The following is a 20,675-nucleotide window of genomic DNA, read 5'->3' on the forward strand; positions in this document are numbered from 1 at the left end:
CAATTACTTGGAGGCATGAGTGGTTGCAAGGACAAGATAGAACCTTTTATTCTGCTGGAATCCAGGTACTTCAAGGCAGGTGGCGCAAGTGCATTGAGAATTACATTGAGAAATGACATTAACAGTTTTGTAAAGGTTGGTTCCATTTTCTAACTTTAGCTTGACTCCCCTCGTAAAAAAAATCAAAACCAATAATAGAAACAAAGAGGAACCAAAAATAAATCAAAAAGTTATCCCTGAAAGGGAAAAACCTTAAATTAGCAAGGCTAATCCAAAAAAAAATTTGAATCATTAAAAACCCTAAAATTGAAAACCAGTGAAACAGAATTAAGTACTTACAAAATCACAAAGGGAGATGAAGAACATACACTATATGGGCAAAAGTTTAGGGACGTCTCACCATTACACCAACAGGGACTTTAATGACATTGCATTCAAATGCATAGACTTTAATATGGCGTTGCTCCCCAGTTTGCAGCTATAACAGCTTCCACTCTTGTCTGCCAAAATACCTGTATGTTTACTCTGAGAATCTGACTGGATGGAAAAGTCAGCTACAATCTCCTCTACAACTACTGCCATAGTTATCAGCAGTGACGTGTTAGCACAACCATGACTCACTGTACTCAGTAATAATAAAAAAAGCTTTACATTTTCTCTATTTTTTCAGTATAGACATATACATGTATATATGTACATATGAATGCATCTATATACTGTATATGCATAAATGTTGTTAGCCAGCAAATTACTAGTTTGGGGACTCTCTTCTTTAAATTTTATTTATTATCTTATTGATATCTGGACAGAATAACAACCCATGATTGTCATGATCAGCATTTTCTGAATATAAGAGTTATTGTTTTATGGATTTTACTCCTCTATGTACATTTTTGGCCCACTAAATTCATTCCTGATGTTAATATCTTTGAATTCTTTTACTTTAAGGTTGCACCTTCCTGTGGCCCTGTTTTTGTTTTCTGTGGACATTGTCATTTCATAAAGGTTTGTGTTGCTGTGTGCTTCCTTTGGAACGAAGCTCGTGTTTGAACATTGTAGGTCAAGGGGTATGAAAGTCGGAATCTTGAACTTGATTGTCCGAATTTGTGGATTCTTACAATTACAACAGATCACGTGTGTGTGTGTGCTCAAAGTTAATCAAAACATTCAGTTTCTTGTTCTCAACTTTGAGTTAGGATCATGCTATGGCTTAAACACTAGGTATTATGGATTTCTTTTTGCTTCATATTTTCAGCTGTTCCTGTTTCCCTTGCCATTCTGCCAGTTGTACAACAATGCTGTCTTGACTTTAATGAAAGGCAGTATATGTAACAATTTAACCATTTCCATTTTGTGGTGTTTAAAAGTAATTGTACATTATGAGAATTGAAAAGTCACATGGTAGTTGTGAAATTACTGTCAGGAAACAGCTGTAAAAAACTCCTCTTGAGAATGACTAAGCACTAGATGCAGGATACCACCAGCTTGTTTCAAAAACAAACTCAGAGACAATGATTTCAGCATTAGAGGTGAGTAATGCCTTCCAGACATGTTGGCAGTTTTCTAGGTGCCTGTCAGAAGTAAAGAGATAAAAGACCCAGATTGCCTTTTTCATGCTTCAGCAAAAAAAAAAAGCAATCAGCAATAGATTATACAGATCTGGCTTACTTGAGTACTTGAGTGTATTTTAACATAAGAATGTCCACTCTCTCTCTCTCTCTCTTACCCTCTTTTTGTCTCTTTGCATCCAAACAGTGTGGCCAGATTCCTGGTGTAGCTAGGAGCTACATGCCCTCTGACAATCTCTATCTCCCTGGATACTGTACACAAAAGGCTTCACAACTTGTATGTGCCTAATAAAATGCAGCCCTAAGGAGTAGCTTTCAGTTCTCTGTGATAGGCCTGAAAAAACAAATCTATTTATTGAGTGTGTATTTGAGAATTAGAAATTCAGTCACTCCATCAAATGTGACAAAACAATGGATTCTAATGGCAAACCTGTGAGGATGTAACTTTTAGTGATTTTATTTTGAAAATATATAAAGATCGGCTGTCCCACAAAAAAATGGCAATGGAGAAAAGGCCAGACAGGTCAGCATCATCCCTTTCTGAAACTTCAGAGGTGGCCATCAGTCCTGCAGCTGAGAAGGAGACTAATGTTCGACATTCACAAGGTACGACCACAGACTTTCAGATTTTGCAGCAAAAAACAACAAAGTGGGCAAATAGGAATGTCCACTGCTGGGGTTAGACAGATATTAGTAAGTGGTATAAGACATTTAAGCCATTACATCCTTCATGTAAGCTTCAAAGGATTACCTTTGTGCTTATGGGGTTATTTATTCAGGATATTTGAATTGGGAGGAATTAAATACATAAGGAATCATACCTTTTCTATATTATTTTCTAGTGTACTCGTTTTAGATCATGTAATCTCTCACGCTGAAGGGTGTTAAGAATAATCCCGCTTTTGCCTGTGAGGTGATGCCTTTGCCATATGACTGTGTTTTAGAATTAGGAAGTTCTAAAGATTCTAAAGAGAAGTTCTAAAGATGACCAATTAATAATTAAAAGTTGTATATAGAAAACAATAACATGATTGCAGCTTGTTTACTTTTTTCATTTTTAAATTGTTTATGTATGTGCAACTACATGTACGTGTGGGCACATAGATAGATAGATACACAAACTTACATGACAGCTTCACAAAAGTCTCCAAAAGGAAATCAGTCACCTTTTTATTTAACATTATAGTAAGGTTGCACCGGTATGCATATGTGCCCTCTGATGAACTGGCACCCAAACAGGGATGATTCTTGACTTACACTTCTTTTGTCAACAATAAACATCCAGTATAAGCAGGTTAAAAAATTGATAGATGTGCTGATGTACATACATGGGCAAAGGTCACTCCAGAATATAAGATGATAAGAACGAGCCTTTAAATTAATTTGCATATACTGTTAAACACAGCTGTTTTGTCACTTTGTAACATTATTAAATGTAATGACTGTATGGTTGGGTATCACCACTTGTATATCAAAAAGACCACACTCTTTATTCTCCTGGTGCCTAACCACACAGGTATTTAGGCACTTAATTTCTGTTGCAGATCACATGGTTGTTGTTATTCCACATCCTTACTGCCAACATTGAGCTTTATGTCTTTGGTTTTCAGGTTTTCCTAGAGTATTAAGAGGCTTTAACAGAGAAGAGCCATTTCCACGTTTAGTGAATTCCAAAAGCAGGTGAGCTTTATTTTTAATAATAATAAAGAGTTTCTGAATTATTGTAATCATTATAGATTCCTGAACGCTCTGAAGGTATATTTAATATGTCATTTTTCTCTACAACATAAAGACTGATAGAATGATAATCTAATTTTTCTATAGGAGATTCTGACCATTGTGGTGTGCTGGAGGGAGGGCTCATACCTACAGTATGTAGGGTACCTTTATATGTATGAATTATTTGTGGGCAGCCAAATGAAAATTATTGTCTTGCGCATCGTTACAATTTCTTCAGGATCACATTAACTAGCATATACCTTCTGAGTTGAGCAAGAAAGTGGTAGAACATTTTGAGTGACTGGCCAATTACAATGATTTACTATTAAAGAAAGAGAGATGGTTGGGGGACTAACAGGTCACACCATATGATGACCTGCTCTACCTTTAACAGAGAGAGAAAAGAGGTGCACAACAATAGTTCAATGACACTGGGGATAGCAGAAGAGTATGGCAAAAGCTCATCTTTGGAGAAATAGTATCATAAAGGAAAAACAGAGAAGCATGTGAAAACAAGGTGGTAGTGAACAGGAAACAAGAGAAAGAAACTAAGGGAAATGGGCCACCTCAGGATAACGGGCCACTTTCTGTGAATACAAGCCTTAAGCATTGCAATGAGCATATCGAGGTTTGTTTCTTTTTTTTTTTTGTAATAAACACACACTACATCCTCTTACTAGCTAAAGGTACATACTCGTAAATGTAGTCACACTCTATACCATATACAAATGTTACTTTTTTCAGCCAAATACACTATATCTATTTTCTGATAAGGTGTATGACAGGCAAACGGATCCAGTAAAATAAAGAGTTTTCTTAGTAACGTGATCAGTTACACATTACTTGCAGTAGCCAGCATGACCCTCTAGGTCACAAGATCACTTTACTTTCTGTGGTACTATTGGAGACACAAGAAACTGTAAAGCAATGAAACATGTACATACAGAGCTGGTAGATTTATTTGTTTATTCCTAGATTTGTGAACCCAACTGGATAAGCTACACAAATACACTTCCACTCAACGTATCTGCATGTGACAAGATTTTTGAGTACATCTCTTTTAAGATGTACCACCATGACTCATACCTTGTTAGGGGTCCTTCTAAAAGTTAGAATTTTGCTGTAGCCTACTGTACCCTTCGAAATAGTGACAAATGCAATGGTTGATCCTGGAGGAGACTGTTTGTCAGGATAAGGTCTTGACTCCACACTAAAATTGTGTGATGATTTGCGCCCAGCTTCTCTCAATCTGTGGGTAATGCCAATTGTGTTGCAGATACTTAATGGGAGGAGATAGGGAAATAAGAGAACATAACTAGATTTCTTCATTATAGCATTATGCCATCACAAAGGCTGGTTACCGTGACTTGTTTTCTAGTTTTTTGTTTTTATTTCTACCTCACTGTTTTTGGATTTTCTATAGCATTTCATATTTCCTACCTGGCTCCTAATATTTTGGATTTCTTCCCTGTTGACCTTTGAAATCACCAACTTTAATAAAATACTTCTTTTTAACTGCTTGTCATCTAATCTGCTTATTTACATTGGCATGCACAGATTGCCAAATATGAAGGGGCATTGCTTTGTTTTCAGTCTTCATGTTTCAGCTGCTGAGGGGTTAGCCGAGTGCCCAACTACTCCTAAGGGTGGCTGACCCCATTTAAGTACAGAGTACAGTGATACAATCCAACAGCTTTCCTACTATTGGCAATCTGCCCTTACAAGGTAACAATTCTGTACAGACTGCCAGCTCATCACACGCTGGATCATGTACATTTTTTAGTCAGTAGTATCCCCTAACCACCTGCTTAGTTCTCCATTTTAAACCCTTTCAGAATTTCCCTTGTTTTTCACAAGTATGCTGTGTTTTTCAACTCAAGACTGCTTTCTTAATTCTAATTATTTTTACTCCTCATCATTGTTGTGTAAAGACCCTCAGTAACTGACTTTATTACAGCCCCTCTGCAGTTGCTTGTCTTCTATTATAGTTTCAGCTACCAAACCACACCAGAGTTAATTTTCACTGGCTGCATCTTTAAACATAAGTTCAGGCCCTGACAGGGTAAATAATGTCAACTCTCAGAAAGTATAATTAATTATACACTCTTTCTTTATCTGTCCCTATGTGTGAGACACCATATATACTTTATAATGTTCAAAGTTCATGCACACAGTGAAGGGCGTAATGAATGGATAAATAATTCTTACCTACTAAGACTTTCACATGCTTCACCTTAAAACAAATGGCAAGATGTTACAGGCTAGACTGTTTTTAATCCACATTTGTGAGTCATGTGACGGGCTAAATGAGCAAAGTCTCAAAAAGCTACAAGAGGAACAAGAGATCTGGATCGCTGAATAATAATCTCCCTGTGGTTTTGAATGCACCTTTATATTTTTCACATGCTATGTTGTCACATATAGGCTAATGGAGGAGAGCTAGCAGTCTCTTGGCCTTATCTCTGTTTAAAAATCTCCATGGCATACAGTGGGGATGGAGAGCATATACAAGAAAATTGTTCCATTAATGAAATGGATTTTCAATCAGTTTGTCTATATTTTCAAAAACACCTCTCGCTGTGCTCATACAAAGAATAAACAACTTGATTTTCATCGTTAGTATATTATTATATCACTCAAGTGTCAGAATGTGGTTCATTACCACAGTAATGATATGTTTAAATCACCGGTTCTCAATTATAGTCCTTCAGACCCCACATGGTTGCAGGTTTTTGTTCCAAACAATTTCTCTTTGTAATCAAACTCAGCCTAATTAAGCAAGATGCTATTTCCAAATTTTTATGATTTGAGGTAAATGCAGAAATTTCCCGGGTGTCTGATCTGCTTATTGTTAATTACCATTATTAGGATATAATTAAGGAAGCAAAAACACAGAAAAATGCCACTTAGTAGAAAAACAACGAGACAGGTAGGCATTTAAATCTATAGCAAAAATACAAACATTTTAAAATGTTTTATAAATTTATAAATCACACTAATGTTTATTTGTGACTACAGAATAAGAGAAGAGAAAAGGGACAGCTAATTAAATGAGATCAATTAGAGTTAAAACGACTCTGATTACAAAACTGGTTAAAACAAAAACCTGAAGCCACAAAAAGTTTGAGAACCACTAACGTAAAGCACAAGAAACTTAAACTGAAAGCAGAAAGTTACAGATTTAAAATCAGTATTTTAAACCTTGAATTTTTTTCCCAAAACACAAATTGTGTTTAAAAATTAAATGATTTGAAATATGGGCGGCACGGTGGCACAGTGGGTTGCGCTGCTACCTCGCAGTTAGGAGACCCGGGTTCGCTTCCTTTGTCCTCCCTGTGTGGAGTTTGCATGTTCTCCCCGTGTCTGCGTGGGTTTCCTCCCACAGTCCAAAGACATTCAGGTTAGGTGCTTTGGCGATTCTAAATTGTCCCTAGTGGGTGCTTGGTGTGTGAGTGTGTGTGTGCCCTGCGGTGGGCTGTCGCCCTGCTGATGGGTTTGTTTCCTGCCTTGCGCCCTGTGTTGGCTGGGATTGGCTCCAGGAGACCCCCGTGATCCTGTAGTTAGGATATAGCGGGTTGGATAATGGATGGATGGATGATTTGAAATACAATGTAAGACAGTCCTGGTATTTGTCTCTGGGTTTGGGAACATACCAGGAAGTGCACTCTGCTTACTTTTGGATACAATTGCACCTTAAGTAGTATGAAGTGGGTCCAGCTGGAGTCTGAATTAGGGATAGTTACCCTCTATCAAGGTTTAATGCCAGAGGGGCTCTCTATAACATTTTAATTGCCAGCTTCACAACTTTTCCATTTGGGAGCACAGCAGTTACATATAGACAGGGAGTACTAAAATGCAGCATCACTATGGTCAGTAGTTATTGGTTACCCCTTTAGTATTAAAAAGAAAGGATCATGCGTAATGGATTCAGGAAGAGTGTAATACCCTATAACTATTACCAGTCATAATGCAAAAGATATCATGCAAAATGTTTTAAAGGTTAAAGTGCAGCGATGGGGTAATAAGCATTGGAGTCACAAGGATGTACCACAGACATTTTAATGAGGACCATATTCAGAAGTCATTCCTAACTAATGCCTAAAGCTGCTGATAATGGTCCCAGCTTCCTGTGATCCTGTAAAGGAAAAAATCAAACAGCTAAACAAATTTTATACAGTATAATACTAAGAAGTCAGTTACTAGATACAAATTCACACTTACACCCTCATTCACGCTAAGATAATTTTGATAACCTGACAAACATTTTTGGGATTTGAAAAAAAGTGGACTAGCTTGTGAAATCCCAGATGAACCTAGGAAGAACATGTAAAATGCACAAAGACAAAGACAATGACTGCCTGAGAATGTCAGGTAGCAGCACTAACTGTTTTGCCACTCCCTCAGAAAGTTAACATTCTTTAAACAGTTACAGACTGGAAAGTTAAAAACACATTTGACTACCCAGGGATTCCCAAACTCAGCCCTAGGGTCCCACTGTGGCTGCAGGTTCATAATCGGTGACAACAACTCATAACACTGATCTCAATTAATTATCTGGCTTTTTTTTTCTTGTTCTCTTATTCTACATTCAGAAAAGTACAGCAGCATTATTTTTACATTTATAAGACATTTAGAAATATTTCTATTTTTGCTATAGATTTAAATGCTTAACTCTCTTTTGTTGATTTCATTATATTTCACCCTTTCTCTGTGCAGTTTGCTCCCTTTATTGTGTCTTAATAATGACAATTAAAAACTAGCAGAGGTGACACCCTGGCAAACAACACTGAATCATGAAAGGCTGCAACTACTTTAGCGTCAGCCCCATTAATTAGTAAATAATGAAATAATTAGAACACCTGGAAAAGCAGAATGAAAATCAAAATGAAAAAGTTAAAAAGAAAGAAAAAGACATTTTGCCATACAACTGCATAGTACATTTTAAAATATACAGCATATATATATATATATTTTATTTATTTATTTTTTTTAAACTTAGTTTTCTAATTTCTATATTGTTCTCAAAACACAGAACTTGGGAAATAACAGTTCACTTAAATAGCCAAGGAGTCCAATTAAAAACAGAAGCTGGTTGGAACAAAAACCTGCAGCCTCAGTGGGTCCTCAGGACCGGGTTTGGGAATCCCTGGCTTCACTAACCATAGTAATGCTGTCCCAATAGAAAATGTAGAAATTGAAAAATGCAGAATTTTGTTTTTGCTTGACAATAATAAAGTCTGTTTTGTGATTATTAATAGCAAAAAAATGAAATGCAGTAGAATATCAAAACACTGTAACTGAATAAAATGTGTAAAAGACCAATGGGACTTAATACATGTAAGGAACTGTACATTTTTACTTGCTTTCAACTGTGGCCATTTAATGCCTAACATATTTTGCTATTTTTATCTTTTAATATAAAATATTGGCTGTTTATATTGCTGTAGCAACTCATCAGTATCTGATACAACAGAAAAGACAGACAATGGCACAGGTAAGGCCTTTTAACTGTTGTAGGTTGTCTTACTTTTTGTGACAAGTTTTTTCTGCTCTCTTTTTCAGCATTCTAATGTTTCCTGCCTTCTCTGATCTTAAAAAAACACAATTAATTTTTAAAAAATGTAACTTTGTTTACTAAGGCCCAGAGCCAATATATATATAATCAATGTAATTGGTACTGACCTCCAATTTGGTATTCTTAGATATGTTTAATGATATATATACAGTACATGAACTACACATTTTCTTGCCCATATGAATAACTTAGTTGTGAGTTTGATGATGATGATAGTGACACTAGCTCCAGCATCACAACCTATTAAAAAATGAATGCCAAAATAAACACAGAACAGCAGCTCTGGAGTGCTAGGTTCAAATTGTAGTCTGAATACCATCTGCGTGGAGTCTGCATGTTCTCTCTATCGGCCTGTTTTTCACCCAAATCCCCAAAATATGCAGGTTAGGTTATTTGGCTACTCTAGACTAACCCAATGTGAATTAGTGTGACTAAGTAAGTGTGTAAGTATGCCCTATAATGGGAGGGCTCTTTAATGAAAGTACAATTATGTTCTCTAGCACTACTTTACCTGTAATATCCATACTTTTAATATTTAAGTCATAATGACTCACATATCAGCATAATATAACAATAATGAATATTACTTACTAAAGGGATAGAAATATATTTCTTCCACCCATACTAAAGTGTACAAAGACAGGGAATTTGATTGGCTTCAATTTAATAAATAACAAACAAATGTGAATTTTATGAATTGCAATGCAAACCTTTAGTATTTTTCTTGTTTTAGATGACCAAGAAGAAAATACAACACAAAGTTATAATGATAAAATTTACTCAGAAGACTCAAACAGTGAAGGTAAACCATTAAACATAGTCCATAATCAATTTTTTAAGTCCTATTCTTTGCTGCTCTTTCTTGTTCCTTTTTTTGCGACACAAAGTGTTGAAAAAAATACTGTGTTCATATTTATCCTTTAACTCTTACACTATTCCTCATGGTAGTAAGACTGGTTCAATCCTTCAATCATCACCTTCCTTCTTAGCCTAGCTTCCACTACTCTTTCCCATAACTTCATGTTGTGGTTCATCATTTTTTCCCTCGGTAGTTACTACAGCTCTGCACAGCGGTACCAGTACACTTCTTCTCCACTCCTGAGGCATTCTCTAACTTTCCTATATTGTATTAAACAATCTTAATAAAAATATCCACTGCTGTCTCTCCTAAACACATCCATACTTCAACCGGTATGTCATCTGGACCAACAGCCTTCCCATTCTTCATCCTCTTCACAGCTGTCCTTACTTCCTCCTTGATAATCCATTGCACTTCCTGATTCACTCTCTCCACATCATCCAACCTTCTCTCTCTTTCATTCTCTTCATTCATCAGCTTCTCAAAGTACTCTTTGCATCTGCTCATCACACTCTCCTCACTGCTGCAGTTGCCCAGCTATCTGCTAACTCTTCACTGCCACCCAGTGCCTGTCTTACATCCTCCCTGAACTTAACTTTGTAGTCTTGATTTGTTTTCAATCCTATTTTTTGTAAGAATGTATCTATTTGTATGGAATGATTACAATAAAATCAATAAAATTAAAAAAATTCAATTCAACTTCCACCATTTCATCCTTGGCTCTGTCCTTACTTTCCTCCTCTTCTTGATAAACAATGTCATCCTACAGACGACCATACTATGCTACCTAAAAACGCTTTCACCTGCCACCACTTTGCAGGCTCCCGTCTCCTTCAGACTGACCCTCCTTAATAGGATATAATCTAACCATGTGCATCTTCCTCCACTCTTGTATGCCACTGGATTCCTCCCTCTCTTTAAAATGCATATTCACTACAGTCATGTCCATCCTTTCTGCAAAATCCACTAACATCTGACCTTCTTCATTCCTCTCCTTAACACAACACCTACCCTTCACCTCCTCATCCCCTCACATGTCCATTGAAATCCACTCCAATCACCACTCTCTCTCCCTTGGGTACACCATCCACTACTTCATCCAACTCACTTCAGAAATCTTCTTTCTTATCCATCTCTCACCCAACATGCAGGGCATATGCACTAACAACATTCATCATCACACCTTCAATTTCCAGCTTCATAATCATTACTCTTCCTGGCACTCTTTTTACCTCCAAAACACTCTTAACATACTGTTCCTTCAGGATAACCCCTACCCCATTTCTCCTCCCTTCCACACCATGGTAGAACAATTTGAACGCACCTCCAATACACCTGGTATTAGTCCCCTTCCATCTGGTCTCCTACATGCACAATATATTAACCTTTCTTCTCTCTATCATATCAGCTACTGTAACTCTCTCCCCTTACCGGTCATACTGCCAACATTCAAAGTTCCTACCCTCATTTCCACTCTATTTACCTTCTTCTCCTCCTGTCTCTGGACATACCTTCCCCCTCTTCTTCTTCGGTCAACATTAGCCCAATTTCCGCCAGCCCCCTGTTGGATAACAGTACTGATGGCGGCCGTTGTTAACCTGGGCCTCGACCGAACCAGGATGGAAATCTGTATTGTCGTCTGCATATTGATCTAACAAAATTTTACATCGGATGCTCTTCCTGACATAACATTCCCCATTTATCTGGGCTTGGGACCGGCATGAAGAAACACACTGGTTTGTGCATTGTTTTAAAAGAAAAATACTATTTTAAATGATAAAGTTAAAAAAGCTTTAAGGAGTAAAAAATGTTTTCAAAAACATCAGGTTTAGTATTCAACATAATAAATTTAAATATGTGCTTTAAAATATTTCATTAATATAAATGTAATTTAAGTAAAAAACAATTTATACAGAAATTACCTAGGAAATGAATTATATAAAAAGAAAATGACAGCATTATACTGCATTTTACACATTACTGAAAAAAGCTTTAAAAACCTAATTTCTGGTTGTTGAAAAGATTTAACAGTATACATTATTTTATGTAACACTAAAGAAATATTAAAATATATTTATACATTTCTTGCTGTAGGTATTTTTGAGAATATAATAAATAAATAACATACTGTATAACTTCATAAAATATTTTTACATAAATAAAATGCATGCAAAATTAAAATACAATATACTGTACTACAGCACAGAATATATCAGATTCATGTTTCAAATATATGTCCATCTATGCATTTTCTGAATTCACTTTTTCCAATACATAGTCACAGACACCATGACTAGAGGAGGAATCAAATTCAGGAAGCAACCAACCTATACACTAAGCCACCAATCCATACCCCTTGGAAAGTATCAGACATATCCTATAGTCTGTAAAATAAGCTAGCTAAATAATTACAACAATAATAAACAAACTATTTGTATTAGAATACTTTTCCTCATTTTTATAACAGTTTCAAACTCCCAAGTAAGTTTGGCAAACAATTTAATAGACAGGATTTCTTAGCTTTGAAATTAGTGCATTAATATTATAATCTAAATATGCATCATTTTTTCAAGCTTAAAAAGCAAAGATAACATTCTTAGAATTGTTTAATCTATTTTAGTGATATGGGGGCCAAATTCAGATGCAAGGCAGAGCCAATTCAAATTTGCCCTCAAACTCACAGATATGGGCAGAAAGTGTAAATTTCACACAAAGAGCAATTGGCACTTGTTGCCTGAGGCAGCAGCAGCACTATGCCATTGCACTGCCCAAAGGTATCAAAAGATAAAAAGATAAATCATTATTATACAGAAAATAGTTTAAAAACAACTTGAATTACTAAATAATGAAACTGATGAACTTAGCGGCTAATAAAAGTCCTTCTATCCACCCATTTTCCAACCCATTAAATGGTTCTTAAAAGTTTAAGAAGGACACCATTCTGCCTTCTTGGGCTCCTTTCTCTTTAGCAGAAAGTAGCAGAAGTGAGTGGAGGAAGAAGAGGAGGAGGCATGCCACCAATGAAACAGGCACCAAGCTGTGGCCGCAAATATGTGCTCTTTGGATTTGATCATGATAATCGGAGAACGAAGGGTGTGTTGCTGGTAGGTGGGGAGTGTTGCTTGAGTGTGTGGATATGGGGTACCACTTTGGGGATTAGCCTATACTACTTGTAAAAAAGAATGTATGAGAGTGAATATTATGTGAATTCTGTTGACTAATAAATACAGCTAATCAGCCTATATCTCCTTTATCCAACCAGACATGCAGAGAGCATTGCTCCACTTGTCGCAGTGTAGAAAATTTCAAGCTCCAGTGTCAAAGTGAATGTCACTAAATATTTATTCACAATTTCACCCATATAATATACAGTACATGCTAATAGGTGACAAACAAAACATTAAGACTAAAATGATATGTGAAAATATATCTGGTAAGCCCAAGTAAATACAAGAACTGAGAGAAAATAATACAATATAAAACAAAAAATGAGCAAGAGGGAAAGTAGTAAAGTTAAAACTCTTCAAAATGGTCTTTTTTAACAGGTACTTGCTTGTATTTTTATTGCCATGCCAATTCAGCAAGGAGTCACAAGCTGGCAAGGACAGTTTTCTCTAACATTGCAGAGCATGCATTTAGCTTTTATTGTAGATTTTGTGAGGGAGCATAACAACAACAAATGTCCTCTCTTTTTGTTTACAAACAATACATGTTTGACATGCATACAACTCTACTGACATGCAACAGAACTGCACACTACTGAAGCTAAAATTATACAACATTACAAGAAGCACTAAAACGCAAAATATGATAAAATGAAAAGTGCATTAGGCAGACCAACACATACTGTGTTTAATATATCCACCAAAATTCCACTTTATTCATATTATGTTGTAATTTTTTCCTTAACTATTCCTTACAGGTGAATGGGGATTATACTCTTCTTTGCTATCAGAATAGAGAGGTAAAAAGTACAGTAAAATGTATGATATAAATCTGATAAAAAAAAATCACATTTACAAAATTGGATGTGCAAATTTACCTCTAAATGTTTACTTTTTTTAAAAACAGACACAGCACACTACAGTACATCACCCTACTATCTGAATGGGTAAAACCCAAAAAGAAGAAAGATTTAGTAGCCTGATAAAAATAATTTTCAAATGTTATAAGTATAATAAGTAATAAGTATGTTATTCATTTATGAGTTAATAAAAATATAGGTAACACATTATTAAAGTTCATGCTGTTTTTAGCAAACTTCTACAAGTCTGAACATCTCCTTTTTCTGTTCTGGTCATGCCTGAACAGCTGGCCTGCTTAGTGACCTATTCTGCTCTTCACTGTTCTTCGGATTTTTACATATTATTTGTCTTTAATAAGCTAATTAATCTTTTTCTTTACTGCTCCTGGTAGAATCAGTTCACAGGCAACCGCTACAAAGTTGATTGACACTTCTATCTTTAAAGTGCTTTACCCATCATCTGACAATATGAACTCTCAAAAACATCTCCATCTGAACGCTGAAGTCTTGCATCAGTGTGCTGCAGAGATTTTCTCCTTCACAATAAATCTTATCACCACAAACGGTTCAAGTGATATGTTTTTTTAGTCTGTTTCTCAAGAGAGGTCATTTCTCAAACTACTGTGCTTCAAGAGATGGAACTACCAGTTATGATACTGTATTATATTTCTTGGTGACTCTGTTCACTGGCCTTGCATTTTTAATTTACAGTAACAGCTTTGAAATGTAGATGAGAATATACTAGCCAACCCGCGGCGTACCATACGCCGCATAATCAGGCCGTTTTTTAATGATTTTTAAGCACAGGGAGAAAATTAACATTTGAAAAATTGGTAATGTAATAAATCAGCAAGAAAAGCAACATTGTAACAATGCACGGAATTAACCAACACACAATCGTCCATGACTGAAAACTGGCGGACCGCTATCGCGCCTTCTCCTCCCAGACGGGAGGATGGGGATAGACGGCGCTCAGACGCAGAGGGTAGAACGGGAGGAGAGGAGAAGGACGTCCATTCCGCTCCCTCCGTCAAGCTAGTCTGCTGATTTCTCGTTCAGTATGCACTGCCTGCTCATGTGCCCACCTCCAACTCGTCACTTGAGTCGTTGTTGTCTTTGCACAGTCCAGATGCACCTGTGACTCACGTAGACTTTTCATTGCTCTGTGCAGTTTTGGCTGCTTTTCTATATATAATCCACCAAGACACCCGACCACGGTAGTAGCGAGGTGGGAGGGGGGTGTGTACAAAGGGTAGGGACGTAATCAGTGGGCAGGGAAATGTCTTCCGTGTTCCTGCAGGAGCATATAAGAAGACGCATGTTTGTCGCGGATGCGAATTGCTGTATGTAGCGTGTAAAACAATTTGCTATGGTGCACGCGGTCATGCGTCGTAACCGAAAACTCGGTTTTTAAAGACTGCTTACTTCATTCTGTTTTAACCTCAGTTGTAAAGGATTGTTTTAAGGATCCCATGGGACACCCCTTGCAAACCGTTTTACACGCTGCATATGGCGACTCACCTCCGCAAGAAACATGCCTCTATGAACAGTCAACGTGGCTCAGAGGTGCATGTGGCCTCTACGACAGACGAATATAAATAATGCCGTTTTTTCTGTGTCGTCGCATCCGAGTTGGTGGGCGTGGCTCTGTGAGTTATCATCGTATCCAATGGTCTTGGAGTTGGTGGGCGTGGCTCCTTCCTGCGTGCACCATAGGTGTCTTACTTGTCGACAGCTTAGAGAATCCACTCCACTTCCGGCGTGCTTTCCATGGGTGTCTTGGCTTAGTGAATTATACATATAGATTTTAAAAGATTACCAAAAGAGTGGAGCTTGAGTGTTGTTTCCACACTTGCATCTGTTTGCCTGTTTGTTTCTTTTTTTGTTAATTATATACCACATGTTTATAAGCTCACCTAGAATACAGAATGTAATAAATATGTGTTACATTAACAGACAAATAACAGTATGCTTTACAATACTGCCATTAAAGTTACATTTATTTAATTTATTTTTTCTATCTCCATTTAAGCCATCTAACTGATAGAACAGTCATATGGCTCTTTGTGTTTCAATTTCTTTTTTTTTTTCTCTTAGGTTCTTTTAGCTTGTACCTGGAAAGGATACTAAATGCGGAAAGTGAGTTTGCTGACACTGAGGTATGTCTGCTTTTGTTAGTAAGCCATGCACCTGTATTTACACGCTTATTTGCTTAAATAAACACAAGCATTGTCTACAGGAGGCTGTAATGCTATTCCTAGTTTTTTTTCTAGTAAATCCATTTCATTTTGCAGTTTTTAGATTTAGTATACTGTCTTGTCTCAGGTACAATACAATCATGTTACTTTAGAACAACATTTGGGTCACAATTTTCATAGAAAAAATATTATATTTTTTAGAATGGCCAAAGACATTTATGTCACAAACACTGTCACAGCATTTCCATATATTAAAATGGGAACCTAAGCATCATGATATAAACATGAGGTGAATGTGCAGTACCATTTTAATCATAGATGCAGGTCAAATTTGAATAATTTGTAAACATCCAAAGTTCCTACCCTCAATTCCACTCTATAATAGTCAAATACAACACTAATTAAATGAATTCAGCTTGATTTAACAATTCTGCTATATTTCATTCTGCATACATAGTGCTGCAAACATTCCTGCTATATTGCAATATGTTTTGATCTTGTATAGTTTTATCACAATTACTTGGACATTCATGGGGGAATCATTTTCCTTTAACTTCTGTTACCTTCTAACTGGACACTCCTGTATTTCCCAGAATACCTCACTTAGACAGCTGCTCATACACTTTTCAGAGCATACGTTTTAACATTTGTCATACATGTATCATTACTACAATAACACATAAGCAATCAAGCCAGTCAGACATTATATTCAGATTACATCACTATTGGGACACTGCTTCACTTTACCTTACATTCATTGAGATTCTGTGCCACACTTGGACATGAATCAATGTTTTTCATTACCAATATGAATTTGTGTTTTGGTTCTCAAAACAAAATGTTATGACATGCCTTGTTTTTGAAATTTTTTTTTTGAACATTTTGAAAATGCCATACACTTACTGCTTGTAATATGAAGTGTAAAATACTAAAAGAGACACGTTTTTGCAAGTATGACCAGACACAAACTTTAAGTGTCTTTTTTACTAAACTTTCTACATCCAGAGTTAAATGTAGGTTTTATTATTTTTAATAATCTCACAATTGTTACACTCATTGAGCTGGCCCTTAGCTTGCCTGACTTTGTATGAGTTGCATTTAACATCCTCAAGATACAGTATATTGATTTTTTTCTGAAAGAGTATATTTTTGATATTCCTGCAAAGTTCTTGGGACAAAGAAGCATTAATTAATCTAAAAATATCAATGTAAAAATATACCAATAGTAACAAACATAAAAAACAAAAATCCTTTGGTGAACCAGCACTATTTAAAGATATTCATTTAACAGTTAATGTAAATTTTATTTTTTGTCTTCATCAAAAAGTTTCCAGCAGATGCACTTAGGCTTTTTGAATACCCACTCCTCTCTGCGATCGGCTGGCCCACCATACTGGCCTACAAACAGGAGTCAAGAGACAAAGTTCTGGATCCCAGACTATTTGCTTTCCAGGTAGGTTTTTTCACCTTTTTGACAAGACAGTCACCAGGGGCCTCATGCATAACACCGTGCATAGAATTCACACTAAAAGATGGCGTACGGACAAAAGCAAAAATGTTCGTACGCACAAAAAAACCCAGATGCATAAATCTGTGCGTTCGCCAACTTACACGTTCTTCCACTCCATAAATCCCGGTCAGCGTGAAAATTAACGCACAAGCATGTGCCTGCTGCCACTCCCCAACTCCTCCCAGGATTACACCTCTTTGAATATGCAAATCAATATAAATAGCCCTTAAGCTCGGCGTTCTGTGAAAAGACAATGGCAAAAGCACGGGAAAAATTGAAGAATTTCAGTGAATACCAAGAGGAGGCAAGGAAAAACATACTATTTGTTGGTTTAAACAGTGGTATAAACAACAAAAGGAAGTTGATCGAGTGACATAGTGTGTTGGAGAAACTCGAAAGTTCAAGTTCACAAAGTCACACAGTGCCTAAAATAAAAAAGTTGTCAGATATCAAAGTCACCGTGAAAAGGCAAGTCGTAGCCCACCGTCTGAGTGTCATATGGAACCTTATAAGGGTACAGAGAAAAGAAAAAAAATAGGCACACAGTTTGGAAAAAAGGCACGGAACTTTAATCTCGAAATTTCCACTTTAATCACGTAGTTTATTTTGTCATTAAAGTAGAACATCATAAACTTCATCTTAAAATCTTTAATTTACTAGTTTCTCAAGTACTGTCGTAACTAAAGTATCACGTTAAATGCTTTGTATTGTATATGTTCTTCTATGTGCTCTGTGTGTGAATCACTATGTGATTCTTAAACCAGCTTTCTCTTCCTCTGACAGGACACAGAATCCATTACATTTGTGATATTAGAGCTCTCTGAATACTTTAAATACTGAGATGTATACTTGTTATCATTTTCATGATGATAGGAATTAAAGCATGTTATTAAACATGGGAACACAGTGGTGCAGTGATAGTGACTAGCTGGTGCCTCGTCCAGATATTGTCCTTGCCTCCCGCAAAATGCTTGCTGTGCATGACCTTCGATGAAATAATTTATTGCAGCAGTACTGTCTCTTTCAAATGTACTAACCTCCAATTCCTGTCCTTCCTTTTCTTACTCCAAGTAACCAATTGCCACACAATCAGCTCTGTAATAGAAGTCAAGCCATCTGTAGGCTTAGAACGCAGATTATTCAAAACTTTTAAGGAACATTGAAATATCTTCATAGTACATGTTTAATTATTCTATGCATCTATCCGTCCAGTGTCGCGCCAGCCCCAGCAAGAATACAGCGCGAGGCAGGAACAATCCCTGAATGGGCGCCAGCTCGTCGCTAGCGCTGCGACACCGTCTTCACATGTTTAATTATTAACAATATAGATTATTTAAATAATGTTAACATTTTATCTGTATAATGTAATAAACATATTTTGCTGCATTTCATCTTAAAAATGATATCATCATCATATGTAAATACACGCTTTATAAAGTGGCTCAGGTCGTGCAATACTATAACTGTATTGCAAGTTTACAGTGAGGTAATTGTACTTATAATAATAATAATAAAATAATACATTTTATTTATATAGCGCCTTTCCCATGCTTAAGGCACTTCACAGAGTTTAAGAAAGAACAGCAGTATATAGCATTGTACTAAATCAAATAAATAAGTACAACAGTTCTGGAAGGAGCACTTGATGGACTGATTCAAATGCATTTATAGTTCCTGTGATGAAACTGTTTTAGGACCACAATGTCCCTACAGGATAGGCTCTGAATTGTTTGTCGTATGAGAGCAGTTCAAATAGACAGCATGGCTGAGGCAGCGTGTACTTGATGCCGTATAACAATAATTATCTTTCCGAATAGCTGCTGTAGAGCAGTGATTCCACACTCAGATACAGTGATATAAATACTCCGAGTGGTGCAGTGAGAGTAATATGGAAAAGGATGATCCACTGTGGCAACCCCTAACGGGAGCAGCTGAAAGAAGAAAATGAAGGTGCAGTGAGAGTAACAACGCTAAAGCAGCTATGGTATTTGGAATAGTTTGGCCATTCCGTGGACCATTATATTGTTACAATTGCCTTAAACTAATAAACAATATGTGGTTAATTTCAGTGTATATGATAAAGCCACGTCAGGGATGTGGATCTAAAAGAGAAAGGAAAACCACACTGGAACAAAAGCACTGCTTTGACGCTGGGTGCCGCCAGTTTGCAAAACCGAGTGGAGAACTTGCGTACGCCTGGGTTTGAGCTAGCGTGAAAATGTGCGTGGCTTTACGGCAAGTTTAGGTTTTATACATCATGATTTGAGCATGGAAACGGGAGTATGCAACATTTTTGTGCATACGCACTGTTTATACTTGAGGCCCCAGGATTTCACTGATGACCCACTCAAATTTCTAACAATAATTGAATGGTGTGTACTAAACTGCCTAAATCATACACTTTCACTTGGTCTCAGCCATAACAAACACTGTGACTGTCAAGCTTTCTAAGTTTTCCTGTTAAATTATTAGGTCCCTGAGACTGAATGTCCTCAAGTTCTATGTGAATTCTGTGGCCAGAAATTGAAGCCGTTTCCCTCCCACAATCAGATTCAAAACACCAGCATTGATGAGGTAAGCTATTGTAAGATGAATGCACTTTTATCAGAATTTTCCTACAGTAAAATTTTTTATCTTTGTTGGCCAATGACAAACATTAGACTTCCTATTAACACTAAACATATATCACAGGAAACAGGATAATATCTGCTTGGAGAGAGATATTGGACATCTTCATTACACACCTGTCTTTTACCTTGAATGGAAAGATACTCACTTGCCTTTTCTGTTTGTTAATACTTATTAGATTTCTTAGACTATGAAACATGAAGTATACCTTAAACTGCAGCAGAAGCAGAGGTCCTGTCCTACATTAACACCACATTTTACACATCCTTTGCAGTAGTTTCATTGAGACTTTCACCTTTTCTTCTAGTGGCAGAATTGTTAGCATTGCTACTTCACAACAGCGAGACCTAGGTTCAGTTCCCATCCTGCTGAGTGCGTGTGTGGAGTTTGAACATTCCCTTCATGTCCAAGAGGTTTTTCACAGGGGACTTCATCCCAAATATATCTTTTTAAGTTAAAGGGCCTAGATTATGTGAGTGAGTGTGCTTTACAGTGGAATAGCCATGTAAGGCTGGGCACTACCTAATCTAATTTGGATAAAGTGGATACAGAAATGGGATAGATGAAAGTGTTTTCTGGATTTTCAATATATTC

At 36.6% G+C, this 20,675-nt stretch overlaps 1 protein-coding gene across 1 annotated transcript in view; it reads left to right on the plus strand.

Moving 5' to 3' along the window:
• Nucleotides 1–1,472: 1,472 nt before the first annotated feature.
• LOC120532116 (glutamate-rich protein 6-like) overlaps nt 1,473–20,675 on the plus strand; it is a 28,086-nt gene continuing 8,883 nt past the window's right edge. The window contains exons 1-8 of the mRNA XM_039758012.1: nt 1,473–1,529; nt 1,756–2,174; nt 3,179–3,248; nt 8,735–8,781; nt 9,596–9,664; nt 15,843–15,904; nt 17,271–17,396; nt 19,926–20,027. Of these exons, the coding sequence (XP_039613946.1) occupies nt 2,066–2,174; nt 3,179–3,248; nt 8,735–8,781; nt 9,596–9,664; nt 15,843–15,904; nt 17,271–17,396; nt 19,926–20,027 (585 nt within the window). The 5' untranslated portion in view covers nt 1,473–1,529; nt 1,756–2,065. The remainder of the gene's footprint in view (nt 1,530–1,755; nt 2,175–3,178; nt 3,249–8,734; nt 8,782–9,595; nt 9,665–15,842; nt 15,905–17,270; nt 17,397–19,925; nt 20,028–20,675) is intronic.

This window comes from Polypterus senegalus, chromosome 1 (assembly GCF_016835505.1).
Source record: "Polypterus senegalus isolate Bchr_013 chromosome 1, ASM1683550v1, whole genome shotgun sequence".
Taxonomy (NCBI): Eukaryota; Metazoa; Chordata; class Cladistia; order Polypteriformes; family Polypteridae; genus Polypterus; species Polypterus senegalus.